Genomic DNA, 27638 nt, shown 5'->3' with positions numbered 1-27638 from the left:
ATGGCTGCAGTGTGACCAGAGCCACCTTGAATGAAGTACTCAAAGGACTTCAATAGTGCTGCTAAATATAGTGAAAGCAGGAATTGTATCTTTAGGAAGGAAACTGTAGGTTTTGTGGGTGCAAGTTTCTTCATTTTCTTATTGTGGACTATGTAGTGGAAAGGAAATTTTGTTGAATTACTGAATTGTGAGATTTTTTTGAAGTGCAGAATGTTAATTGAGAAAGTTACGTTGAAATTGTGAGCTAAATAACTTGTTAGTATCAAGTGTGTACTGTTTGTTTAAAACACAGAAATGACAGATTTGTAGCCTATATAAGTGGTTTCTTACCTGTGTCTGTCCAGTACAGTAAAGAAACAAATCCTTGCAAAGAAAAATTGACAAAACTGAATTGGTGATTATTAGAAGATAACCTCCTATGAGGAAGTAGATTAAATATTTTTCAAAGTTTATTTGTTGTTACTTATATGCTTATATAATATGTATTATATGCAAATATATGTAATAATATGTATTTTATACAAACATATGTATATGTATGTATATATAGTATATAATACACATATATAATATAGAAGCATATATATATGCTTCACAGCAAATTATATGCTGTTATTAAAAAATTAGTTGGTACCAAATGTCTGCGCATTAGTGTTTACCTCTACAACTTTCTACAATCTTACTTAAGAAACAATAAAAGAAGTCAACCTGAGCATCTTAGTTAATGGAAATTTTTGTAGTTCTGGTTGCACTGAGTTCTTCAATCACATACTGATGAATCAGAAAATAAGCAGCAGCTCATATTAGGTACTATGCCTATAGAAAAGGATGGCGTAGGAGATTGCCTGTTATGTATTCCTGTGTGCTTTCCATTCATTCTGTTCTCCAGAACGTCTGTTCTTCAGCAGCCTTTCTGAAAAGCTGTTTTTCACTGTGTGCCCCCAAACCCCATGTACATGGGCTGTTGTGAACTATTTTGCAGAAAGAAGATGTGACCCCAGAGTGCTCCTGCTCATAGTAGTCAGGAAGCTGGCATGCCTGAAGAGCAGAACATGTGTGCACCTCTGTTGCTCTTCAGTTCTCTGAAATAGAAACCAGGCTTACTGAAATAAAGGGGGCTGAGGAGCATCTGTAAGCTAGTGGGTTTGGGTCAACTGATACTGGATTTGGCTGCTGCAGAAAAGCCTGTGGGATTCCAGGTGAATCATGTTTCCTGGAAACTGAGGTGTATGTTGAAAGTTAGTTTTGAGATTGTTTATCTGAATGTAAAGGAGTATATGACACCAGCTAGGGACTTACAGTAGTAGGGGTGACACAGGCCGTAGTTTTAAGTCTATTGAAATTTAGATTTTCTTGGCCGCTGCGGTCTGCGTGAATACTCTAACTGGTGTGTGAGTAACTTGATGCCTTATGCACACAGAGGCTAGAGAGCAATCTATGAGAGTGTCCAGAAATGTTTGCTCTTAAATCCGAGTACCTTGATGATCTTAAGAAAAATGCGTCCTGAAATTATTCCCCTGAATATAAGGGGAGCAGTCATCGCTAATTTAACTCCAACTGATTATGAAAACTGCATGACCTTTTTTGTAGCTGTGGATGAACCGCAGTATAGTAAAGCTTTAAGACTGTTGGCAGTCACAGAACAGGATGAGGGTTAGCAGCCTGTCCGTACTGTTCTGGGGGTGGATGCTAGCTGGACTGCAATGTTGGCAGGTTCCCTTACCTCTTTTGTACCTGCTTCACCATCTATAAACTGGGACTTAGTTATTATTTTCTCACAGGCTTTGCCACCAGCGTTGCTTTTATGTATAAGCTAAAAGAGGTTAGGGAAGCAAAACCACTTGTAATGCTCACAGGGAATCAGAGTGCTGTGAGGTGTCTGAAGAAGAGCAGATCCAGTATGAAGGGGAAGCACTTTCCCTTACCCTGTATGGGTGTTGCTGGCCATAAGAGCTATGGCTTTGTGGGCTTGAAAGCAGGAACATAAGTGGCTTTTTTCAGAGAAAGAGGTGTGTGTGGATCACAGAAAGTGGGGAGTAAGACTTTTTAAAGGAGTATGTATCGTACTTAAGTGCATTGAAATGATGATTTCTTATAAATTGTTTATGCCCAGACTTAGTATGAGTAAAGGAACTGGTAGTAAAGGTGATACACTTTTTGGCAGCTAACTAATTGGGAGTTACCACTGATCAATTTTTCTGCTTGTCCTGTTGAGAAAAAGGTACAGCTGTCTTGATATAGCTAGGATCTGTAGATTGCTTGCTGCAGACATGTCTGGTTTTGCCCTTTGTGTTAAGGACAGAGATAATGTGTGAACTTACCCGCTATCATATAACAATACCACCATTGACTCTTACCTTATCGACTGGGGCTTCACTGGTAAGATCTTGGATCAGCTGACTACAAAAATCTTGAGTGTGGCCCAAAGGTAGAGGAGTTGATCAGTTGAGTGTGATTCAGCTCTGTTTGTGAGCATACTTGTATTAATTTATTTAAAAATTTAGTCCTTGACTTTGCCATTTTATGAGTGCTAAGGCTGTTGATGGAGAAGAGATATAGCATAAAATTAATAGAAGAAAATACAACAGGCAGGCAAAACAAGAGTGACACCTGAAGTAGAAGGCTGAAAAGTAAAAGAGGAAAATGTTTGAAGTGTAGCTTTTAATAGTGAGTTAAAAATAGATACAACAGTTACCTGAGCTTTTCTAAGTAGGGAATGATGATGCCTGTGGGTGGGGTTTTTTTTTGGGGAGGGGAGGGAGAAGAGGGGTCTAATTTCTTCCCTTCTACCCCTGTCCTTCCTTGGTTTGTAAAAGACTAGAGCTTTAATTTCAGATCCTGCATGTATCTCTGTGGGTGGATTCTTGCACCTCCAGAGCCTCATTGCAGGCTGCTTGTTGAACCAGGATATGGCATTACTGCTTTGTTAATGTCCTTTTGTACTATATGCTGAAGCATGTTCCATATAATGCTAAAAACACTGATCCCCTCCTGCCCTCCCCTTGCCAAAAGAAAACTGTAAATGCTAAAGCAAGTGTGGTTTGAGCTGTGTACCTCACTGAAAGGTTAAAGTTACAAATAAGTCAGCTAGGATTACAAGGTTAAAGTTCTTTTTTACTGTATTTTGGTGATCTGATGTTCTTAATGTATACTAAAATGCATTTTAAATCTTATTTGGTATCCCAAGCTTGGTGATATGATTGGTACTTTCTACATTATTACTCAATGGCACTAGTTGAAGCACAGTCCTAAAAGCAGAACAAAGTCTCCCCACCCTAAAAAAAACCCTAAAAATTTTTTCTTCTTCATATTTTCTGAATGCTGTTTTGTGTGCAGACACAAAGGGAGTATTTTGAGGAAACAGAAGAAAATATTGACCAAGTCAAAGATCTGTACTGAATAATGGATTAAATAAATGTTTGTGAGTTGTAAGAACCAAACAACAAAAATATTTTTCCTTCCAGAAACATTCCATCCTATTTTGATCATCAACAATAAAGCAGAAAACAACAGTGAAGCTATTGAACCTGGAATGCCAATTGCAATCCAAGAAAAATGACAGTATGACTAAATAATGTAAATATCTTAAGAAATGGTATATTTTAATTATTTTTTTAATCCAGAAAGTTAGAATTCCGAACGTGTTCTAAACTTGAAGATAACTTTTTAAAACTTAAATTCCAAAATAAGAGAATAGGTTCTGTTGTCCACATATGAATGTGCGACAAGTAACTTTTAAATAAAATTTCAGGAGTTTTAATAGAAACTTCAAGTCTTAATAGAAGTTGAATTGCTTCAGTTTAACAGTGCAGGGTAGACACTGAGTTGTTTCATAGATTCTCCAAATACTGTTATTAAGCTTGATATGCTGGAGAATGTGTTAGGTAGAATCAAGACTGAATCCCAAAGGTACATCCTTAAACTGTATAATCAGATTCACATTTCAATGTCACTTCTATCCTTCAAAGAATAGGTGCTTGTTTCAGTGATGATTTGTCATTAAAATTATGTCAAAACGCCTTAAAATGTTATTGAAACTCTAAACAAACTCACAGCACACACAGGGCTAATTATGGATGCCATCTGTTTATTTTTACAAAGCTTTTTTTCTTAAAGACCAAAGCATCTTCTTGTTCTGATAAGCCACAAGCTTAGTATAATGACTAAATGTTTTCCTTAATACTAGTGTTGTTGAAAGAAGACAGACAAGTGGTTTGGTCACTGGCTTTTTCCTGTGACACACCATGTATGTAGTATGATGTCTCATGGTAGAGAAACCATTGAGAAGTGTGTTTTCTCAAGGTATTTTGGCCCTTGGAACACAAACATTCTATAATAAAAATGTCAGTTCTGTCATAATTTCTACATGGAAACTCACAGCTGTTTCTGTGTGAAGAACATGCTTTTAGCATGCCTATTTTTTACTTCATTTCTATGGTGCTCCCTCGGGTCTTTGGGTGCTTTTTTACTGTACTATGTCTAGTTAAAGGTTTTTTAAAGTTAATAAATGTGTCTGTTTATATCCCTGTTTCAAGAAAGAAAGTGTGTATGTGCATATGCGCGCACATGTGTGCATGCTTGTACGCACATGCTGGGGTTAGTGTGAACGACGGGTATTCCCATGGCAGCATCATCCAAAGCCGTTAGCAGCAATTTGCTGAGAGCGCAGAGTGACTCTGCTGGTCCAGCCCAGCTATTGTGCATGCTAAGCACTAAACACATAAGTCTGGAGGGGGAAAAAAAAATTGAAGGATCCATCTGCTCATTTCTGCTACACTGCGCTGATGCAAGATTACGCTAATCTGGTTGCTTGTCAGGACAGGTTAGTGAAAGCAGGCGAATGGGTGAGATTTAGGGTAGGCTAGTTCTATGGAAATTATAAGCGGCTCCTGTACGTGCCATGTTAAGTGTAGCAGAATGGGTTGATTATCAGCTACTTTGAGATTTTCAGTTAAAATATATTTATGGCTACAGTGCAAGTCTTTTCAAAACAAAATCGAATGGGAGAATCTTCTGAACAAAGAAAAAAATTAACTCATCATCACCAAGTGCATTTGAATTTGTAAAATAAATGGGGGGAAAAAAACCACCCAACACAAACCCTTGTAGGTGTTCTCTATAGTTTTCCTTTTGTGTGCTGCTCCTAGTTATTGAAATCTGCTAACTATTTCATTTTTGGGGATTTCCCTGCAAAGAAGGTGGTTTCTAGAGTTTGTCAACTATAATTTTTTTGGGGGAAAAAGGCCAAGATGGGAATGTATTCTTTGTTCTTTGGATGGCCTAATTTTTTGTTTATCTGTCTGTGTTTATGGAGAGGGATTTTTTTTTTGGTTGTTTTTGTTACCTACTGACTGACAGTTCTTGACCTTGCAGGTTGAGCATCCCGTCACAGAATGCATTACTGGCCTGGACTTAGTCCAAGAAATGATCCGTGTTGCTAAGGGTTACCCTCTCAGGCACAAACAGGCTGATATTCCCATCAACGGCTGGGCGGTTGAATGTCGAGTTTATGCTGAGGTAAATGAGTGGTAATGGGGAGGAGGGAAGGTGGTTGAATTGTGGAGTAATAATGCCCAGGTGTGGATGGATGCCAAGGTGAAGTCAAGGAGTATCATATGAAAGTCATGATTTAGTGTATGTAACACAAGTGGTTAATGAGCTGTTGTAGAATTGTAGAATTTTTATTTTTTAATTCAGAGTACAGTATGTATTTTGATATTTTTTTTAATCAAAATTTAAAATGGTAGAATAGATGCCTAAGGTTTATTTCTAAGGACGTTTGCTACATGTTCTGTTCACATTTAATGATGCAGTGCTGGAGTTATTTGCTACAGTTAACTAGTGTTTTCAGATTTCTTACCTTGTGTACTTGAAACTTGTTCACTTAAGACAGTTGAAATCCAGTGGCTTCCAGAATTTTTGTTTCTGTACTAAAACATTTTAATAGGTTGTTGAATAAGAAAGTTATATATCTTCTGAAACTACAATTTATAGGACAAACTTTCAAAGTTCATTCCAAGACTTTATAACTACAGTATGATTCTCTAGCTCACCTTAAAAACATTTAATAAAATAATAAAACTCATTTTTCAAGCATGTTTAGGACATTTCACAGTAACCTGTTTTTGATGTAATTTTTTGATACACAAAACCCAAGATTTGTTAATGAAAAAATGATGCTTCTTTTTGTGTTAGGAACATTTTAGGTATCTGTACTTTTCAAAAATAATTCAGCACCTTGAGATTTTTTTTCCCCTCGCTTAACTGTTGTGGCTTTTGTGGCCCAGGGCACCCTAATTTATGTCGTTTTTTCTTTTCTCTTCATGACATGCACATAATCTTCAACTTACTCTACTGATTCCAAGGTATATGAACTTTTTTGATAAAGAGTAAACATTTGCTCTGTAATTGGCATGGAAGTTATTCTGAGTATGAGTAGGCTTAAGCCTGGAGTAACTGATGCTTGGGCTTTTTTTGGTCAACTTGGATTCCTTCACATTTCTAAGTAATGCATTCAACCGCTTTGCCATGAGTTTGGTTATTCTATAGGCCATATGTTTATTTGCTGTCCTATTAAGTTTATATTGGTATTGTATTATGTAGGAGATTTCCAAAGGCATAAAGGTCAGGTTGATTTCTTAAGATAATTGAATTTCTAATTGCCATTTGTACCTTTGAATTTTTTTCCTTATATTCTTTTCTCAACTCCACCTTTCTGAATACTTTCCTATCCTTCTTCCAAGGCACAGTGCAGCAAATGAAAATGTCATCTTTGTATATTTTGGTGGTGTACTGTAACTGTGTGCAGAGCACTTCTTTCCTGCTTTTTTACTGCAATGGAAGAGTTCTTTATTTGGAGTCACAGGGGTAGGTGGGTGAAGAAATGCACTTCAACACAAGTAATTCTGGGGAAGAAACCAAAGTTATTCCAGCAGTGGTTTCTGTTAGACTTCAAGCTATTTAATATTACATTCTCTGCATCTGTAAAAGTTTAATGCTTTCTCATGTTGAATTTTATTTCAGGACCCCTACAAATCTTTTGGCCTGCCATCCATTGGTAAACTGTCCCAGTATCAGGAACCATTGCATGTGCCAAGTGTAAGTAACTTGGTTCTGGTTTCCATAGGTGCTGAGTGTCTGTTTTTTAGACAGAGACTATAAGTGCTCAGCAGCTTTGTAAATCAGGCCTTTTTTCTAGCTTTTTGGTGGGGTGGGATGACAGAACATGGCAGTACTTATTTATGCTACATGAAAAAGTGCTTAAAAATGTACAATTCCAAACTGGGTTTAAAATGTTCAAATTGTATGTAACAGGAAACCATTGTATGTTGAAATATTTTGTTATGTTCTATAATTTTAAGTTACTCAAACACATTTTAGGTAAAAATACCGTGGTGATTAGAAAGGACAGTGAAATGTTGAGTCAGCTCTTGAACCACAGAGAACTGGGGACACCGGTGAGAAATTGCCAGTGCTTTCTAGTTTCCAGTTTAGGTTTGTAGACTTTAAAGAGGAAATTTATTACAGTGATTATTACATGTTTCAGGATACAGTCTAAGTATATGGAATTGCTGTTTAACAAATGGTGTTTTCTGCTATGTGTAAAGAACAATGATACTGCCTCTCTGTAAAATCAAGGTAGTCTGTTATAAGTGCACATATACCCGACACTGTGTCAGTGAGTGAAATGACAAGGCTGTACCATCTGTGAATACGATTATTCAGTCTGATTGCTTGCATGGAAAATAGTGAAAGATTACAGGAAGAATCTTAAATGTAGAGATGTTATTGGATATATGATTTGTTTCGCTTCTTAAATTGTTTTTGCCCGTGTACTTTCCAAAGGGACCTGACCCTTTCTGGTCTTTAAGGCTTCATGCTGTGTTCAAAGCCTGAAAGCAGAAAAAAATTGTAAAGATCTAAAAGGCATTATGTGATCTTAAAGAGGAGATGAGGGAAAAAGGTATCATTGGATGTATCTAAAGATTTTTTTAATGAAACAAAGAGTGTATTTAATAAGAATTTATAATGAATACTGTGGTGGTTGTTAGAAGTTTTCACCATGTTGTAATAGCTAACAGGATGTCAAACATTTTGCCCTTGCAAGTTTTTGCAATTTGCAATTTTCCAAACGTGAGACCTGTTGAAAGTACAAGTGATAATGGACAAACTATACCCCCTACAGTCTTTGTCCCACCAAATCTTTCTTCAATTAATGCTGCAGCAGGAGTTTTATGTAATAACATTTGCGCTTGTGAGCCATCCATACAAAGAAAAAACAATTAAAATGCCTTAAATGTTCTGCTTGCTGCTGTTATTTGCTTGTGTGAATGTTGCATGTCAGCTAAATGGACCACGGAATAGATGAAGTGATTGGGTGCAGGAGAGTGCACACTAAGCTTTGTCTATCATTATTGCTGGGAGCAATCAAATTGATGCCAGCAGGACAGTAGATGCGTTGACAGCTGTAATTATGTATCTCCATGGTGATCACTTTTGGCCTGTCATGGAGGCCCATGAGTCCCCTCCCTTGCAAGCATTTAATCAGATTGGGCTGTCACTTGTCAGGTAGACGGGGTGGGCTGGGAGTTGTGCTTAGGGGGAGAGGTGAATTGAAAATGAAGGGTGGGAGATGTCTGATCGCTTCACGTGGTCCATCGTGGTACCGAAGAAAGAAATTTTAATTATGCTGGAGGCTTCAGAGCGATGGTTTAAGGAGTTCATATGGAGTGTCTAGGCTGTTCTTTCTGTTTACTTCTATTGTCATATTAAAAATAGAACAGCTATTTTTATGTAGACACTCATGGTTTGGTGTCTTAATACATATTTTCTGCCACTGTGAAACTAATTTCTCTCCTGAGAATGGCATGCCGCTAAGAACAAAATTAATATGACTAAAAAAGTTCAGCATTACAGGCCCATTGTGCCACGGTGTTTTCTGCATTTTAGATTTTAGAATTGTCAACAAATTGGCTTAAAATTTAGCGGAGGCTTGTAGTGTGTCACAGTGAGTTCAGCTTATGAGTAGTGTATTGCCAAATGCATTTTCAATTTATTTCTTCTGTGTTTCAAGTTAGCTCTGGTTGTCTACCTGTGTCTGTGTGTCAGCTGCTGAAGCTGGTGGGACTGGTGTGCGTGGATATGTGAAGGTTTTTTTCTTAGCTGTAGGTAGAAATATACTGGCTGTTTTTGTGTCATGTAGTCTATAATTTCCCTAAGAACATGGCACTGTAAATATAAAATTTTTTTCATCTTTGATAACGAAGCTTAAGATGGGTAACCACAAAGCCATCTTATGATAGTGAGTGTTCATGTTCAATGCTCTTGCACAACATAGCAAATGTACTGCTCCAGCAGTACTCCTTGTACTCCAGCAGTACTCCAGCATTGCTCTTTGCCAGTATGGTCAGCAGTCTGGTCTTTTAATGACTCTTACCAGAAAGAGAAAGCTCCTAGAGTCTGGTATGGCAAAGAATTGAGAAATACTAAAACCTGTATGGGTTGGGAAGTGGAATTTGATGCACTAATTGCTCATTGCAGGACATAGATTGTGCTTTTTTTGTCTCTTAAGCTTCTTTTATCTTTCAGTTCACTGTTGTCCTAGTGTAATAACACATAATGGTGATACAACAGCAATAAAAGTGTTGGGGCTATAATACCAATGAAGTGTAGGGTACAGGATCTTGAACCCTAGCCTTTCTTTGGTATTTTGAATACTGAGTAAAAGAAAGGTAATATGTTAAGCAGAAGTAAATGCTGTTATTTATTGAGTTAAGAATATTATAGCAAGTATCTGTTGAATTAGGGTTTCTTTTGCATGCAATATTCATTAAGTTCTGTCACATCATATAGTTTATAAAATCACCTACTCTTGCCAGGGTCTGAAAATGTAAGCACCACAGGGAGAATTGAAGATAGTAAATGTATTTCTTTTCTGCTGTCATTTTTTTACTCACCTTGAAATTATTTTATGAAAATTAAACTTCTACAGAGGACTCCAGATTATTTTATAAAAGGAAATTGTGCAGTAGTTCTTAAAGAATTTTAAATTCTCACTGTAACTTTTTCATTTTTTAGGATATTGTACTTAGGAAAACGTGTAAATTATATAGTGGCATGTAAGTATGTTGTATATGAACAGAAACATAGATCAGGTGGAGCATGTAGTTGGTAGCTTCAGAAGCCTTACCTTAACTTTAAGGTTTGACTAAACCTGCTTACTGTGAGTCTTTAATGTTTTTTTTCTTTGTCAAAATATGATATACGTGGATAAATACTTACATGCACATGTATGTGTGTGTAAAACATGTATTTTGTATGTAATCACTTTATAGGTGCTACTTTGGAGACAAAAGTCACAGTATAATTCAAGTATGTGTGGAGTATGTATGTCATACCTTCACGCTTTAGATATGTATTTATTACAAAAACAGTATGGGCAAGGGATTTATCTGGTACTGAACAGATAAATTCATTCTTTCTGATTTGAATGTGAGATGGTATGCATTGACTTTATATATAGGCAGACATCCTGGGAGGAAGGATGGTTTAGCTGTTAGAAGAAAGGGAGCTGGGAAATACACTGCATGCTTTTTCTGTAATCATGACATATCTGAACTACCTTCTCATCAGTAGCTTATGTTAAATGTACCTGATATGGGTAGTGGGGAGCCTAGTTAAGCATAGATAAAGCATATTTGGATAAGATGTGATAAAGACGCTACGAAAGTGCTGCTGCCTTTACATATGAGTAAGTATGCTATACAAATAAATATGTAAAATAATATATAAATATATAAATACAAATACATTAATACTTTTTTAAAGAATAAAGAGAATATAATGTCTTAAAAACAGGTCAGACTGTTTTTTACTGAAGAAAGTGAGTACTCCTGCTAGGGTATCTTTTGATGTCATTTGGATAATAAAGTCATCATCATGCCCTCATGTGGATTCTGCAGACAAGAGGTTCTACATGTGGTCCCTTGATAATTGCCTAAATTAAAATATTAAAGGCCTAACAGCCGTTGCGTTGACCTTTTTCTGCCTTGCTGCAGACAGATGAGCTGCGGTTTGTTACAAAGGTTCCTTCCCACAGGTGAAGATTTAAGTGAGATTCCAGGACCCTCTTTCCCACCCCATTTACAATGCAGTATATCGGAGCCCCGGTGCTTCAATAGCTTTGCTTATAGTCCTCCATCCTTATGATCCCCAGAATGTGTTTATCACTCTCGAATTACTTTATTTTTAAAAAAATAGTTCTGATTCCAGTGCTCAAAAGCAGCAATTTAATAAATATTTATTCCCCAGAAATTGCTCATTTGAAAAGTTTTATATGGCTAACCTCATTGCTACAGTGATGAAATCAAACTGGGAGATGAAAACAAGAATCAGCAATATACTAACTAACTTGTTGGCTGGTTAACAGCAATCAGCCTCTTCAAAAGAAATTTTTGAACTTGTGTTATTTTTTTTCCATGAATATTGCAGAATCAGAGCTTTAATTGGGGCTGTGTCCTTACAAAGCAAAGCCATGGAAAAAGCTGTGTAAACATTAAAGCCTCAGGGGAAAGAGCAGCAACAGAAAAAAATGTTTTACAGTTGAGAGGGTGAGGCAGAGAAGGAAAGTGTTACAGACATGAAAACCACGGCATCAGTATTCCTATGGAGCTGATAAGCAGAGCTCCAAAGTTCCTGCTGAACGCTCCCTACTCGCATTCCTACTGAAGCCCTCGGAAGGGCTGTAGCGGAACATGGGGGACGTGATTACATATAAATGCAGAAAGGATGTGATTGTAAGGGGCATCCTTCGTGCCAGGTGTCAGTCAGAAGAATAATTACAACTGTGTTTTATTACAGGGATTAAAACTGAATTGGATACATTGAGAGCTGAAGTTTAATGTGTAACACAACCTAAATTGTTAGATCAAATTTTATGTGTTTACTGTGCATTCTAGGAGAACAAAAAAGAATTTTGACTACCCGCTGAAGTTGATAGTCAAAAGCTCCTTCTTCTAAAGGAGAGAATAACTCTGGTGGAAGAAAAAGCACCCCTCCCCCTCTCCCAGCTTCTCTGGAAACAAATAATTATTCTGGTTCTCCAAGGGAAAAAATTGTACATGATAAGCTTAATGGGTGTTATTTTTTGAGCCTGCTAGGTAGATTTGATCTCATGTTGAAATATTTTTTTCCTCAATGTATAATTATTTTTACATCTTATTTTTTTAAGGTACGTGTTGACAGTGGTATACAACAAGGAAGTGATATTAGCATTTATTATGATCCTATGATCTCAAAAGTGAGTTGATTATTTTTTTAATATTCTAAAGGTATGAATCACTAATTTTATACACAGATATTTTAAATGAGGGGGAGTATATTAAAGGATTGGTAAATGAGTACTTTAAAGGTTCTAGGTATAATATGCCTTAAGGGAATATGAAAGAATTGAAGGAAGATGTGGAGTAGAGGAAATTTAGTGTTACTTTTAAACAAAATTTTTTTATCTTTTGACACTGTAATTACTTGTCTTGTAGCTTCTGATTAATAAAAGGATTCTGATTTGAACAGAATGAATTACTTTCAGACTTAGGTGCTGACAATCTATCTTTTTTTAATGTAACCTAGCCAGAACTAAAATTTCAATAATTCTGGCTTCCAAAAAGAGGCAATGAAAGAAATGGTTGATAGTGTCTCTTAATATTAGTTCTTATTCATCAGTAACATATTGGTAAAAATAAAATATGACATTTATAGTCAGGGTTCAGTTGTCAAAAAAATTCACACGTAAATTTTAGCAGTCAGTTGGGCATTAAAAGTCAGGAGAGTCAACTAGATATTGAACCTCTGCTCTAATTTTCTGTGCGCCTAAAGAAGAGAGCTTGTTTAGATGCTTCAGGTTTTATGAAGGAGAAGTGATTGGCCTTCTTTCATTGAATGGGTTAAGAGATCTTAGTTTTCTCTTGATTTTTTTTTTTAGAGAGCCTCTGAAGCACAGATACAGTAATGCGAGAGAAATGTTTTTGCAACTGCAGAAGTTCTACAAACCATTTTAATTTTAAATGCTATTCAGAATCTAGAGACAAACATTATCTCATTTCTAGGTAACTTAAATACTTTTTTTTTTTTCCAGCTGATTACCTATGGCTCTAATAGAGCTGAAGCACTGAAAAGAATGGAAGAGGCTTTGGACAATTACGTAATTCGAGGTAACTACAGAAATTTGGGTTCTTGGTGTGATAGGCTGCCATCTATTTCAAGAGAACAGCTTGAAAATGTTGTAATTAGCAAATTGAGTAAAGTTCCTGCTTCTTAAGTGCAAATTAAAACAGGAAAAGCTTGTGTTAATTAAGCTGAGAAGATACATCAAATCTAAAGCGACTTCATTTTTTTCTCCATTGTTTTTGCTTGAATATTGTACGATAAATATTTAAATAATTTCCTTAAACTCATAAGAGTTTTCACAAAATGGTAGCATATAATCAGTTTGTGATATGGTGGAAGAAAAAAAGGCCATTACACTGTAAGAAATTTAAAGTAGTTGCTATTTTATACCAGTATAATACATTGATTATGGTCAAATAATACACACGATCAAATACTGCATTGTGCTGTATACACTGATTTTTTTATTTTCAAGGTAACTGTTTAGGTTTGGGCAAATACAGATATAGGCGGATGATCAGAGCGTGTTTCAGCGCTGACTGCCTAGGAGAAGCAGCTGTTCTTCCAGCCTTTCCAAGCAGCCAGGGTGAACTGGCCGTGACCACTTTAACTCCTTTTGAGGGAAGTCATGGTTTGTGTAGGAGAAGTCGTTCTTCCTCTATGTTTTATGGAAAATAGGAAGGAAAACTTACAGGAAAGGGAAAAAATTGGATTTCTTATCCTTTCTTTTCCTGTGGGTTACTAGAGAAGGGAACTGTAATGTGGCAAAAATCTTCATTTTACCCCTTAACTGTGTGGGTGTTTTGGGGAGTTATTTTTTGATTACTAATCAGTATACTTGAAGAACCAGGATAGATGGGAAGGCAACTGTTAGAGGATTTGACGTCTTTGTTCCTTGTTTTGGTTGCTGGACAGGCCGTTCCATGGTTTCAGGTAGGAGAAGGACTTGGAACACTTATTTAATTCCTCCCCTGAATGGCTGGCAGAGGAGCAGGAGAGACCTTATATAGTAGACAATCATATGAGTGTTTCTGTAAAACTTGGTTTGGCTTTAATGCTATCTGCTTATTCAGCAGATGGCATGTCAAGCTCAAAAGATTTATCTGTCTGAGGGGAAAATGAGCATCCCTCTACCACTGTGTAGCTGGATAGGTGGTAGGATTAGCCATTGTAAATGAACTGCTAAATCTGAAGTGGATTTGTACTGGTGCAACTTGAACTATTAGACTATTGCAGTACAATGTGCTGATGTAAACCCTTGCTGTGTATCAACTCAGTAAATTTACATGAGAGAAACTTATACTGCTATAGCTAGGCTGATGCGAGGTGGGATTTGTTAGGTTTTTTTGTTGTTATTAATGGAGACAGGCTCTGGATTCAAACTCACTTGTATTAAAAGCAAATGATGCTAGAAGGAGTATATTTAATGAGAATATTGGAATTGTGTGTGGCGCGTTGTCTTTATTGTGTGCTATAATACTGGATGGAAGCTGATCATTTGTTCTTAGATGTTGTACACAGATGTGTGCGTACCTAGTAACAGTTCCACAGATATATAAATACCTGCAAAGGATGTGACACCCTACATCTGAAAATTACTAGTTTGTGTTCTTGACTTTTTTACAGTCTCTTATTAGTATGCATGTATGCATTTAAGTGTTCGTATGTGATATCTCTGTAGTATTTCCACCTGTGATAAAGCTCTTCATCTATTAAAAATATTGAGAGGTAATAAATGAACTACAAGGGGGAATGCATTTTTTGAGTATTACAAGGGACAAATTTTAATTTACCACAGGTTTCAAATGTAGATGAATTTCCAGAACACATTTTTAGTTGTGGTGAAAACCAGCAGGATTTTTATGTAGTTTTACACAGCTGGTAGTATATTCCCAGGGTTTATTTAAAATGGAATAGTCATGGTTATTAAAGTATCTCTTCTCTTGCCTAGTGTGAATGACGCTTGATAGGGCAGTTTGTAAAAACTGTCCTATCTGTAGTGTTTTGAACTGCTTTGACAAGTGTAGAACTCCTCCTTGTTTGGAGTGTTGTCTCCAACAAGTTCAAGTAGGCTTAACGGGAGACAAAGTAGTAATATATTGGTATTGAAATGGAGAAAAATAAAAAGCATCAGAAAAGTAAAAGCGATTTCATAAATTGTTTTCTAAAATGATTGTGTATACTTTTGCTTTAAAATGTCGGGTGCTACGTAAAACAATATTAAACCACCTTAATTTTATGTGAAAGTGCCTCACATGAAGTCTCCATAAACTGAGTTGTTAGTAATAAAAGATACAGAATAGGTTTTTACCTAGTTTTGAAGTTACTTGGTTTTATATTTGAATAGTGAGCATGTACATAACTGTTTAGAGATCATCATAGTCTTCCTGAATAGTGTGCTCTATATTCCTATTTCTGAACACAGCCCTGTGTGACCCCCCCACCCCAATTCCTTGGAAACTGCTTTTATATTTGCTTTGTGTTTTAGAGACTGTGTTTTTCCCTGTAAGTAACAAGTCTTTTCTGAGTTACAAAGTGTTTTAGCCAGCTGAAGTCAGTGTGAATTGTCCTGATAATATACACGGTGATAATTTAGATTTAAATTCCCAAGAACGGTAACATTTCTATAAGCAAAAATGCTCGTTCACTCACATAGGGTGGGAATGGGATGGGGTGACTGGGTAACAGGTCAAGGACCATCTAATGGGTAGCTTAGGGACTGCTAATGGAAGATGGAGTCTTTCCCATCACTTCTGTGTCACCAGTTCAAAGCAGGCAAAAGTTGATAAGGACTTTTAGTCACTAATATTTTGATAGTTGCTTGCTGACCTGCATGAAATCAGTGGTCTTAATCCAGTTCCTAGAAGATAAATGTCCTCTCAGAACAAATGCCACCATAGAATGTCATTCATGGCAGTTCCAGCAGAGAATCCAGGGACTGAAGTGGCACAGTGACCCTCCAGGAGGTGACTCATCCAGGCTGGGTTGAGGCATGCTGACAGTGTGGTGCAAGGGCTTACTCTGCTGCTCCTGGTCTACTGGCTGGATGAGCAGACATTCAGTTTCTACTGCTGTGGCTTTAGGGTATCCAAGAGTTACCTCATTCCCTTTTAGCTCTATTCTACTTACAAGGAATGAGTCCTCAGAATACAGTCTTTATTGACTTGTTTTCTAGGACCAGATAGTAACCTGGCCTTGAATCTGTGGTTCAGCTGTCCCTCCCAGTTAAATCTGCCTGACATCATGAAGGAAATTAATTACATTTTCAAAAAAAATCAATACTTGTGAAGAAAGCAGACTTACGCGAATTGAGTAAATATTTTAAGCAACCAAGACTGCATGGTATAGTGCCTGTAATAGCAGTACCTTGATTATAAATGCTGAATAAATCAAGTTGTGATATTTACAACAATGCTATGCTCTGAAAATGCCTGTTGCCTTAACATTTTACTACAGTGACAGCTGGTGACAACTTGCACACACTGAAATAAGAAATTCTACAGTCTGTGTGTTGGTAGATGCTAGCAATGTCACTAACTCAAGATACATTCAGTGTGGTCATGGGAATGTAAATCTGCATCTTATTTCCTGTGTAATAGCTACATTGTTATTAATGGGGGCAGATGAAAGTCTAGGATAGCACTTCTTTGAGTAGTGGATTGGATTAAATGATCTCCTAAGGTCCTTTGCAGCCTAAATTATTCTCATAGGAACAGACTCCTTGATTGAGAACTGATCTGAATTCAAAATTTCAATTGAGACTTCTCAATGAGGCAGGGTCTAATGAGGTAACACTTTTATCCATGGGTCTTCCAAGTATAGTTCAGGCATGATTAATGTTCAAGGTCTAGCCTAGATTTGTCTCAAGCAGATATGTTTTTTGTTTTATCCAGTGGTTACTGGAGGGTTTGTGAGTACTGAAAAGTTCAAGATGTTGGTCAAGCACAGAGGCACTGTTGCTCAATGGGATGAGGCATGAGTTTCCTGTGAGCTTGCACTGTTCTTAGTAGTTCATCTTTCTCTTGTTTTATGCCACTTTTCTTCAGAAACTTAGTTTTGTTTCTTCTTTTTGATTTGAACAGAAATAGGCTATTGGAAGAATGCCTTTTAGTGTGTCTACTGTATGTGTCAACATGATGTGTGATTTCCCTCTTCTCAGTTTCTTTAACATTTTAGCATGTATTTGTCATGTAATTTATGACGTTGAATTATCTGTTCATTTAAAGGAGTATATAAAACACAGTATAAAGTTTTGGAAAATTTACATATGAAAATGGTTTTTACCTATTTAAATAGAAGAAAAGGACATATTTATGCAGGAAGTAAACTGATTATCAGTTCACCAGAGGTCTGACTGGGCAGATAGCTCATATCCTTGAGTGCAGAGATTCCTGTAATCTTGCCTTCAACCTCTGTTTGCTTTTTATCTTCCCTGCTGATTCAAATATAAAGCAGCAACATGAAATTAACAGTCTTTGTGTAAAGTCAACCGTTCGCTGTTGAGAATCCTGCTTGTAGCAGGGAGAGGGGAATGTAGTTGACCATTTGGGAGAAAGAAGAGGGGAAAAAGAAGCGTCTGAGGAAAGAGTAAGCAGCAGATAAAGCAAGATGCAGTAGATCTCCCAGCATGGGGCAAAAGAGCAAGCACAGAAAAGATGATGGAAAAGTGGTAAATAACTGTCATGAATGCTTGAGGAGAATGGGAATATAGAAGTGAACTCTCTGATACAAATGGAGACCTGCCAGAACAGTGGCAGCAGAAACTGTTGTCTTGAGTTTTTGCAGCTGTAAGCACACTAATTGGGAGGAAAGAGAGTTCTGTGCTTAGTGTTGTGGAGAATGCCTTGGCTTTCGAAGAAAAAGCACCCAAAAACCCACCCAAATAAACAAAAAAACCCCCAAATCACTTTAATTTTATTTTATCATGTATTTCAATAAATTAATTTTCAGGTACAAAGGTTTTCTCAGTAAACTTTAATTAAATCCAAATGTCATCAATTACTGAATGACTGTTATATAGTAACTTAAAATATACTTCTCAATGGCAGTGATACTTCTAAGTTTTATACTCTCCTGTATTCTGATCCCATGCAGGCATGCTGGTGCATTCACTGGTATTGTAAACAAAATGATCTTTGTGTGTAAACCAGTTTTCCTGCAAAACTAGCATGTAGTGTCTGTCAGTTCTTAAAGAATGAAAAAGGCCTCGTTTTCCTGGTTGTGCTTTAAACTCAAGTGCTGCAACAGGTCGTACAAATGAACTGTGGATTCTCCCCTTTGTGTAGCAGAGGGAACAGGGGCTGGGAGCTCTGCAAGAGTTGATTCTCTGACCCTTTGCAGCAGGGACCAGCTGGTTCCCAAGTGTGTTGGACTGGAAAGCAACAAACTTAGTTCAAAAGCACTAGAAGGGACCATGGCAGCGTTGAGCACAGATGCTGGTATGAGGGGAGATTCTCCTCCTGGTTTCTCCTCTGCTTTTTTTCTTAAGCCAGGCACAGGGGAGGGAGGGGGAATCGCAGCTTGTCAGTGGTACATTATGGTGTGTAGTTTAGGAAGGATTATAGGACACTGCACTGTGGGGGAGAAAGAGGGAAAGGGCAGTTGAAGTCCAGGCTGATGAGGTAAAAGAGGAAGGCAATGTTGTTGATGCAATAGAAGGGAAATAAAATAAGTTGTGGTGTTTGATGTGGGTTTTTTTTTGTGAGGGAAGCTTTTTTTTAATTAAGAAAAGAAGAGTTGTGGCAGTGAAAAACTACAAGAAATACGGTGTGCCAGATTGAGGAGGCATTGAAAGAGTTATCTCTAGTTATGCCCCTTAGATAGAAAGTTGTCCTGCTGTTCCATTCCCCTTCTTCAGAGTGGAAGGGTGGTTGAGGAGAGGGTGATGGCAGGATGGCCATCCATTTTATTTCAGTTGTTTTTGACAAAGGCTGCTTAAGTTCTGCTTCTAATTATTGTGTTGATTCAAGCATTCCTATGTGTTTGCTAACACCATAAATAATGGGCTGCTTAATCATATTGAGAGGTTCAGAAGTGCATGCAGTACAAAATTTAGTTTGTTTGAACTAATGATTTTTACAGTAGGATATTACCATATATTATCTACCTACACCCCCTTCCTTTCCCCCTGTTTGTTCTGGTCTATGAGCTCTGTGAGCTCAAGACTTTAATACCTAGAAGAATAAATGTTTTAATTGAAATACATGTTCAGGTCTGAGGGTCAGTGATGTACTTGATCCGCTGTGAGAACTTTATGTGGATGTTTGTGTATTGAAATTACAAAGCTAAAAAAGCCTTTCTTCTCACTTTTGGGATGGGACTTTGTATGCAGATAGCCTGCTCTGAAGTGAATTGAAGCAAAACACAAACTTGGAAAGACAAATAGTTGAATGCTGAGGGTTTTGGGGAATATTATGACAACTTTTGGAATTGCAAACATGGAGGCTAGCCAGTTAGAAATCATGAAGTTCGAAAAGTTCATATGTTAAAAGTGATGTTTTCATGGTCTGTGCAAATCTATGATAATGTTCTTGTTTTAAGTGGAGAGTAACATAATCAGTGTTTCATGATGCTCAGTGCAGAGTTTCGTTAATATTTTATTATTTTTTGTTTAGAGAAATCAACTGGGATGCCTTCTAAACTTCATAGCATTTGTTCTAATTCAGCATTTAAATCGATTGGTGATAATTTAGCTTTGCTATTTTTTTTTAAAAAGAGAAACCTCTAGAACTGTACTCCACATGTTCTTTTTGCAATCAGTAAGTATGCAGATAAAGTTCTTTCTATTCTACTTAGCACAATTTGAAATTATCAGCAAGTATATTCAACTGCTTATCTACAGAGAGGCATGTAGGACTCCAATTAAGTTTACATGGATAAATGCATATTTGTGTCTGCAGACATCAAGATGACAGAAGCTTAATACTGTAAAAAGGCTAATCAACACTGAATATGTTTAATGTCAGTAAATATTTATAGTGAAAACATTGCCTATGGTTTTGTGCCTTGGCATTTCAAGTTCTGATTTTTAGTGAGTGAAAATGTGGTGTGATATCCTGTTCCTAAACCTTCTATAATTTTTTTTCTACAAAATTAATTTTATTGTCTTTTTTTCTTTGTGTTTTCTTGGGACGACAGTTTAGGAGTTAGGCTACAGCTTGTAAGTTAATAAAATATCTGGTATATTTAGCAAGGTTTTAAGGCGGATGTAATCCAGAGAATGAGGAAAGGAAGGAAGCAGGATAGAGAGGCAGTATGGGGACCAATTTCTTCTGATTACAGTTTTATTTTTTTAAATGATGGCTTCTTCAAATAGTGGTTACTAATCAGCTGTGGTCACCAATGTGGTTATTTAGTGTGCTCATGTATTCATTAGGCAATAACTACAGTTTAACTGGAAAATTAATTGAACCTCAGGAATACGTTTGCTGTATGTAAACCACACAAATGTATATATATTTTCTTATTTCATTAGATTTCCAGAAGTTAAATGCTAGCCTGCCCTCTTTCACAAATGTATTCTGGAAAATAGTGTGTCAAAATTGAAATCCAAGAAGTACATCTTAAATTGACCTTCTACTGATATAATATTGTATGAAGAATATAGCCAAGTGAAATAAAAAAATAGAGGTACAAGGAACATTATTATTTTTTATTATATTTTGACTTGGAGAAAAGACGGATATAACTGTACCTGCAGTTCAGCATCAGTCTTAACAGTGTAAAAAAATGATGCTGAACTTAAATTTTGTTTTCTGGAGGGGAAATAAATTGATATAGTTTAGGATTTTGTTTGTTTGTTTGAAAATGTCATGGCTTGTCAGGTTAACAAATGTGATTTTGTTCCTGGCAGACTGCAGACCTGGTCAAGAAAAAGAAAAATTCCCTGAAAACTACTGCAACAGAAATACAATATACTTCAGTTTAGGGTCTAACTTTGCATGAAATAAGCACTGCCTGTTAGCCTCTGTTTGATCCTGTGAGAGTGTGAGGCTAATGTCTGGCCAGTGTTTTGGAAGCAGCAGGTAGTCAGGAGCAAGCTGCTCTAGGGGTCCATATTTCTGTAGGCTAGCAGTTACTCACACACAGATGGAGACCTTATGAACTTTGACAGAGGTCACGCTAAATTGCAAATCTAAAATTTCTAGACTTCTGAAGGATTACATTGGTACTTTTTTTTTAAAGCCATACGATTGAGAACATCACTAAAGGTGTCAACTCAGTTTTGAGAAGTAGATCAATCACACAGTTATTGCTCATAATTCTGATGGAGAATGAGAAAGATAGCCTTTCATGAATCTTTAAAGAGAAACTTGCATATTAAAATTTAATTTACATATGTAAACACCTATGTTATATTGCTTCCCAAACACCTAGGCTTGTCTGCTCTATTGAACTTGTAAAAGAAATTTTAGAGCTTAAAGCGTTGCAGAAGCTTCTGCTTTTTCTGATGATGTGAGTTGGAAATAATTATGGTACTCATAGTATTTTTTTTAATCTTAGGTCTTTTGGGGCAGTCAGTTGAGACACCAAGTGCTCTGTCAGCTGTCATCAGCCATCATCTCACCAGGGATCTTATAGCAGTTCAGGAAACAAAAACATGAGATGATCTGGTTACACATTGTAGTGTGTTTAAATCCTGGATTCAGTCAAAGTCAGGGAGCATTGAAGAGCTCCTCTTTTGTCTTCTAATTATAGTCCTGAAGCTGTGCTTAATAGATGAAAATGTCTGTGATATTTCAATTTACTACTCAAATGCAAAAATTTGGGGAGATTTTGTAGCAGCCAAAGAAGGACTTTGTTTCCAAGTTATAGTCACTTAGCATAATTTTTTTTAAAATTTTTTGTTTAATGGAGATGCAATGTGAGTTTCATTCCGTGTTTATGAAATCAGGATCCATGAATGTCTATCTAGGTCACAGACAGCAAGAAGGCTGATCCTCTTTTAATCAAATGGTCAAATTTTATCTTGTCATCATTGAACTGATTGTATAATGTGCTGCTTAACGGCTCATGAACTAGTCTTTAAAGCTATGACTTCGTAATTCAATGAGGCTGAGTCTGACTCTCTGTTGAAAGTGGTTTCAGTGATGGCCACACGGAGAGCTTGAAAATTCACACCAGAAGCAGACTGTAGGGGAAAAAAGCTTTGAAACTGTTTGAACTGGTCTGCATCTAAAATAACGAGAATGTTATTCATGCTTCTAAACTGGAAAAACACAAAGGGAAAAGGAGGAGCAGAAAAGAATCTCCTTTGGTAGCGCTAGCGCTGTACTGCTAGTGTCTTGGCTTTGGTGAGATCTTGATAGGGGGAAAAAAAAAAATCCAGATCGCTTAATTTACAGTTGAGTGACCTGAGTTTACAATGCATTCTTATGCATGTTATTTTAAACTAGAGCTATTAGAAAAAATGTGCAAATAGCTTTGTGTCACTGTCATCACTTTATTAATCATAACAACTTTTAAGTAAAAATATTTGAAGTTGAAGTTCAGAATCTTGTGCTTTACAAGATAAACTGGTTTGATGTGCTCTGCATTTTATACTTCATGGTGTGCACTTAACACCAAAGTTCATGTGACCTGCCAAATGCAATGTGATTTGGAGTTGCCTGTCCCTCTGACACTGAGAGGAAGGAATGCGAATTACTTTGTATTTCCTGAAGGGTGAGAACATGCATGTCACACCGCTGAGGTTGGATAACCTCTTTCGTATGAGCAGCTTCCTCATTTATCCGTACCTGGAATGGATGCAACAGCTGCAGCCAACACTTGAAGCTTTTGCTCCTGAATTGCATGTTTATTTTGGCTTCTCTTAAGAAATATTAATGTTTATGAGGCAGTGTTATTCTCTAGTCATGTTGGGATTGAACTGTCCTGGCTCTTCAAATTTTCTGTAACAGTCTCTTTCCAAAATTGAGAAGAGAGTTGAAATAAAGATAGTGTTTTGCTCTTACCTGTATAACCTTAAACTTTCCTTTCCAGAGGTAACCGGTGTGCTACTCTCAAAAGAGAATTTATCTTCTCTTTGAAAATTGTTTGGAGTGCAGTAGGTAGAAGATAATTTAAATTGGTAATCTTTTTCCACAGGGATTTTTTTTTGCACCTCCTTTCCTCTCCAACCTCCTATAAAGACTTCTTTGTATTTAGTATTTCAGTGAAATGACTTTTAGTGATCATCATATTTGGTGCTAAACTGCAAGTACTTCTGTCAAAGTGTGGTTTAGCATTAAGTTACTAACTTAGTTATGCAGCCACATTAAATTCAAAGAAAAATAAAGCTTGAAGGATTTCAGGAAATTATCTGGTCCTGCTGCCTGAACTAAGGTATACCAACTATATTCGCATCCTGACAGGTGTTTCTTTAAGCTGGTTTTAAATGTTCTCACTGACTCCAGAATCTTTCCCTTAGGCAATCTTTTTCCAGTGTTAACTACCCTGAATACATATCTTGTGCTGACATCTACTCCTGACTATGTTTTTTCCAGCCTATGCTGGAAATGGGATATGGTTTATTCCTTTCCTCTCTGAGAAAAGAAGTTAATCTTTTACTTGTCTGTAAGGAAGGGGCAGAGGACTTAACGTGTTCTGTGCAAGTACCGGACTGACACTGGCAGTGTCCTTTCAGCTGTGTAGCTTTAGATTGCATTTGTTTGAAGTTGTCTTTCTTCATTGGCACAAAAAACAGAGGAAAAGAAGGGAAAGAAAAATATGAAAAAAAAAAGGAGACAGGCTGTGAAGTAGAATGAAAGGAGATGAAGAAATTCAGAAAAGAAAAAATTATCATATTCAAAGAATTTAAAGGACGAAGGTGACTCTAAGGGCGCTATGATAAATAATTTTTTAATTAAAGAATTCTAAAAAAATATGCCTAGCAGTGTTGTGGAATGGTACATTTGATAAAAGAACGAGACAGACAAGGTTGGATAAAGGTATATATGGAGCAAGCAATAAATCTCTTTGTTTTTTAAGTTCCACAGGAGTCTCTTATGACTTACTTCATAACATTTTTATCATTTCTTATATATAAGTGATAAAACGTTTTACTATCTTTCATTACTGTGATTAGGGTGTAACATGGCGCATATCTTCACCAGGAGTGTGCATATGTCAGGTGGCAGGATGACAAGGAAGGTGGTCCAGGGTTCACTGGAATTGGGCTGATACTTACGGTCATGACCAATCCATCGTTTCAAGGAGATAACTCTGGTCTTGCCTACATCTGCTAGGACTGAACCAAAAGTCTCTTGGTTGTGCTTGCTGTCATTGACTTAACTAGGTGTTTGAGTTCGGCTTGGTGAGGTGGAAATTTGGAGAGTTTACTTAATTTAAACTGAGTGTTTAAGGAGAGTGTCTTGAGGCAGGAGTAGAACAAAACTGGTATGTCTGCATTAATTACATCACTTCTATGGTCTCGAAGTTGTGAACAAGTATTTATTCTGCAAGATTAGAGCTCGTAGTTTTACAAGTTGATTCCTACTGTAATTTGTGATTAATGTGTTTACCTGATTTTGTATTGGTGTTTTGTTTCCAGGTGTGGCTCACAATATTTCTTTACTGCGAGAAGTGATCATCCATCCACGCTTTGTTCAAGGAGACATTAGCACTAAATTCCTTCCTGAAGTCTATCCTGATGGTTTTAAAGGTTTGTTCCATTTGGGAATATTTTTTGTTGGTTGTTTTTTTTTTTTTCTTGAGAGGTGTTGTTTCTGATTATTACTCCTTTATATTTATAGACTGACATGTTCCCCAATCAGTCCTTACTTTTTTCTCAAATATATCTGTGCATACATGCAATTAGAGTTTTTAAATAATGCATAATGTAATTGAAACAGTGACTTTCTTTACTTTGAAGGCGGCAAAATACATATTTCTAGAGACAAAATAGTAAATGAAGTACACCCAAAGTCAAGAAAAACAATTTGTAGGTGATATCAAATATCATCAATTTTTAATCAATAAAGTAAACATCAATTCAACTCTACCATGCTATTGTGCTTCATTACAGACAATGTTCCTACTGTTAACTGAAGATAAGATTTCTCTTTACTCAACACAGTTGCTTCTCCAGCGAATTTCTGCAGCATCTTTCGGTGTTGCTACCCTTTGTATTTACTGTGTCATTGTCTGGAGAATATGGCTTTTTATCAGAGTATTTCAGTAACCTGATCTTAATACTCATTACACACAGTAATGGGTGTCACCTTGAAATTATTAACTCATACACTAGGGTAACATAAACACAAATGTTTCTTTACAACATCCCAAACAATTCAGTTTCAAAAATGTGTAACAACAGCTAGTAGAGAAATGTAAGTAAACAAATAGATTTGGATTCCTTTCACAAGGATCAAATTGTAAAAGGTTGTCTTCTCTATTAGCCAGTCTGCTGTAGATGCTTTCTTGACCTGTGTGGTCAGAGACTCAGTCCTTCCACACAGGCCTCGCACCTCAGCTGGCTTGCATCAGGCAGAACCTCTTCCCTATCAAAAAAAAAGACAATGTTTATAGCTTATCACTCATGGGTCCTTTATGAATCTTATGGAGATTCCTTTCTCCTGCATTCATCATTAATCCAACGTGGCAGAATCCTCATCTCCCCTTTGGAGACAACACTGCCAGATTGGCAGTCACTGGACAAGACTGGCACCTCGCCAAATTCTAGTCTCATTAAGGAGCAGAACAGATTTTTCTTACCTCAGGACTTGGTGTGTGAGTTTAGTGCAAAGAGTATTCATCCACAGAACTACTTTACATCATGATGTAATTGGTAACTCTGTGATACAATCCTACATGTGGAATTAATGCATCCAGCTTGTTTGTGGCTCTTGGCTGCAACCAAAGCAATAGGAATTAGTCACCTTGGGTGGCAGTAAGCTTGTAATGGTTGAAGCTCAAATGTTCCTTTGTTGTCTTTGCTAAGGTGTACTTACCTAATCTTCATGTAACTCAGCTGGCTTTCATCCAGCTTAGACTGGAGGATGCTCTGCTCTGCTCTGAAGGCTTAGTGCTGCTGATTAGCTGGTCTGTCTCCCTTCCTCAACACTTCAGTACAGAATTCCATGTCCTGTCTCTTTGATGGTTCTGGGACTTTTCCGTCCTTTTCCTGAGTGGATTCAGTTCCCTAAACCAACATAAAACTGTGGGTTTTTTTGTTGTTGCTGCTTTTGTTGGGGTAATTTTTTGAGAGTTCTTGACTTGACTTAGCTCATGAAGGAATCTGGTGAACTTCACCAGATGTGCAAAGTGAGTGGCAAGCTAGGAATGGGGAGAAGGGAATGGAGGAGAAAGATGAGGATGCAAGATGTTAGATAGGTTTATACCATGTTGTGGAAAGGCAGCCTCACCTGACACACAACTGGGAACAATAAAAACATCAGCAGTTCTACCCTTATTTGTGATAATGTGTCTGTTGGGGCCCTTGGTCACTTGTAAGAAGCTGGGATAGGTTTTGCCTACCTAGGAGGAGACCCTTTCTTTGTATTTTTGACTATGGAAAGGCACTCTTGTCTTGTTCTTTGATTCTTGTTTTAAATTTTATATTGCAGTCTTAACCTTTATATAATCACATAATTACTTGTTGGTCCACAAATTGCAGGATGACAAATTTGTTTTGGGATCATCTGACTTGAACTGCTTATGCACACATTTGTGTGCATATACACACAGACCGCAACACTAATCAGCTATTTGCATCAGAGGTAAACAGCAATATTGTGTTAACAGATTCTTAAAGATAAACTTTTGCTCTAGACACAAGAAGAGATAGTATCATAGAATCATTAAGGTAGGAAAAAGACCTCTAAGATCATCAAGTCCAACCATCAACCCAACACCACCCAACACACTAAACCATGTCCCAAAGTGCCACGTCTACATGTTTTTTGAACACTTCCAGTGATGGTGACTCCACCACCTTCCTGGGCAGCCTGTTCCAATGCTTGACCATTCTCTCCGTAAAGAAATTTTTCCTAATATCCAATCTAAACCTCCCCTGGCGCAACTTGAGGCCATTTCCTCCCGTCCTGTTGCTAGTTACTTGGGAGAAGAGACCAACATCCACCTCCCTACAACCTCCTTTCAGGTAGTTGTAGAGAGCGATAAGGTCTCCCCTCAGCCTCCTCTTCTCCAGACTGAACAACCCCAGTTCCCTCAGCCGCTCCTCATAAGACTTGTTCTCCAGACCCCTCACCAGTTTTGTTGTCCTTCTCTGGACACACATATGTGAAATGACAAGGCTTTGTTCCTGCAGTATGAAAAGTCTTGCCCTTCTCCTTCTGTGTATCAAATACAAGCATATGCTAACCTTCTTAAAGATGAAAAAAATGCAGGTACTGTTATTACAAAACATTTGTGTTTCAAGTCAAGAATACTTTTTCATGAATAGTGATTCAAAGCTCACTGAAGCAATTGAGAGCCCTTTTAATGATGTAGCTAGCTCTGGATCAGACCCTTCTGGCTTAAACAGTGAGTTGAAT

At 37.1% G+C, this 27638-nt stretch overlaps 1 protein-coding gene across 1 annotated transcript in view; it reads left to right on the top strand.

Annotated features, from left to right (window-relative positions):
* PCCA (propionyl-CoA carboxylase subunit alpha) overlaps nucleotides 1-27638 on the top strand; it is a gene marked incomplete at its 3' end in the record, with an annotated part of 301448 nt that overhangs the window by 125110 nt on the left and 148700 nt on the right. The window contains exons 13-17 of the mRNA XM_082013979.1: nucleotides 5374-5517; nucleotides 7024-7098; nucleotides 12230-12298; nucleotides 13133-13208; nucleotides 24695-24805. Of these exons, the coding sequence (XP_081870105.1) occupies nucleotides 5374-5517; nucleotides 7024-7098; nucleotides 12230-12298; nucleotides 13133-13208; nucleotides 24695-24805 (475 nt within the window). The remainder of the gene's footprint in view (nucleotides 1-5373; nucleotides 5518-7023; nucleotides 7099-12229; nucleotides 12299-13132; nucleotides 13209-24694; nucleotides 24806-27638) is intronic.

This window comes from Phaethon aethereus (assembly GCF_964289735.1).
Source record: "Phaethon aethereus genome assembly, chromosome: 1".
NCBI classification, from domain to species: Eukaryota; Metazoa; Chordata; class Aves; order Phaethontiformes; family Phaethontidae; genus Phaethon; species Phaethon aethereus.
The sequence above is the reverse complement of the archived record's forward strand: the minus strand, read 5'-3'. Positions and strand labels throughout refer to the sequence as shown.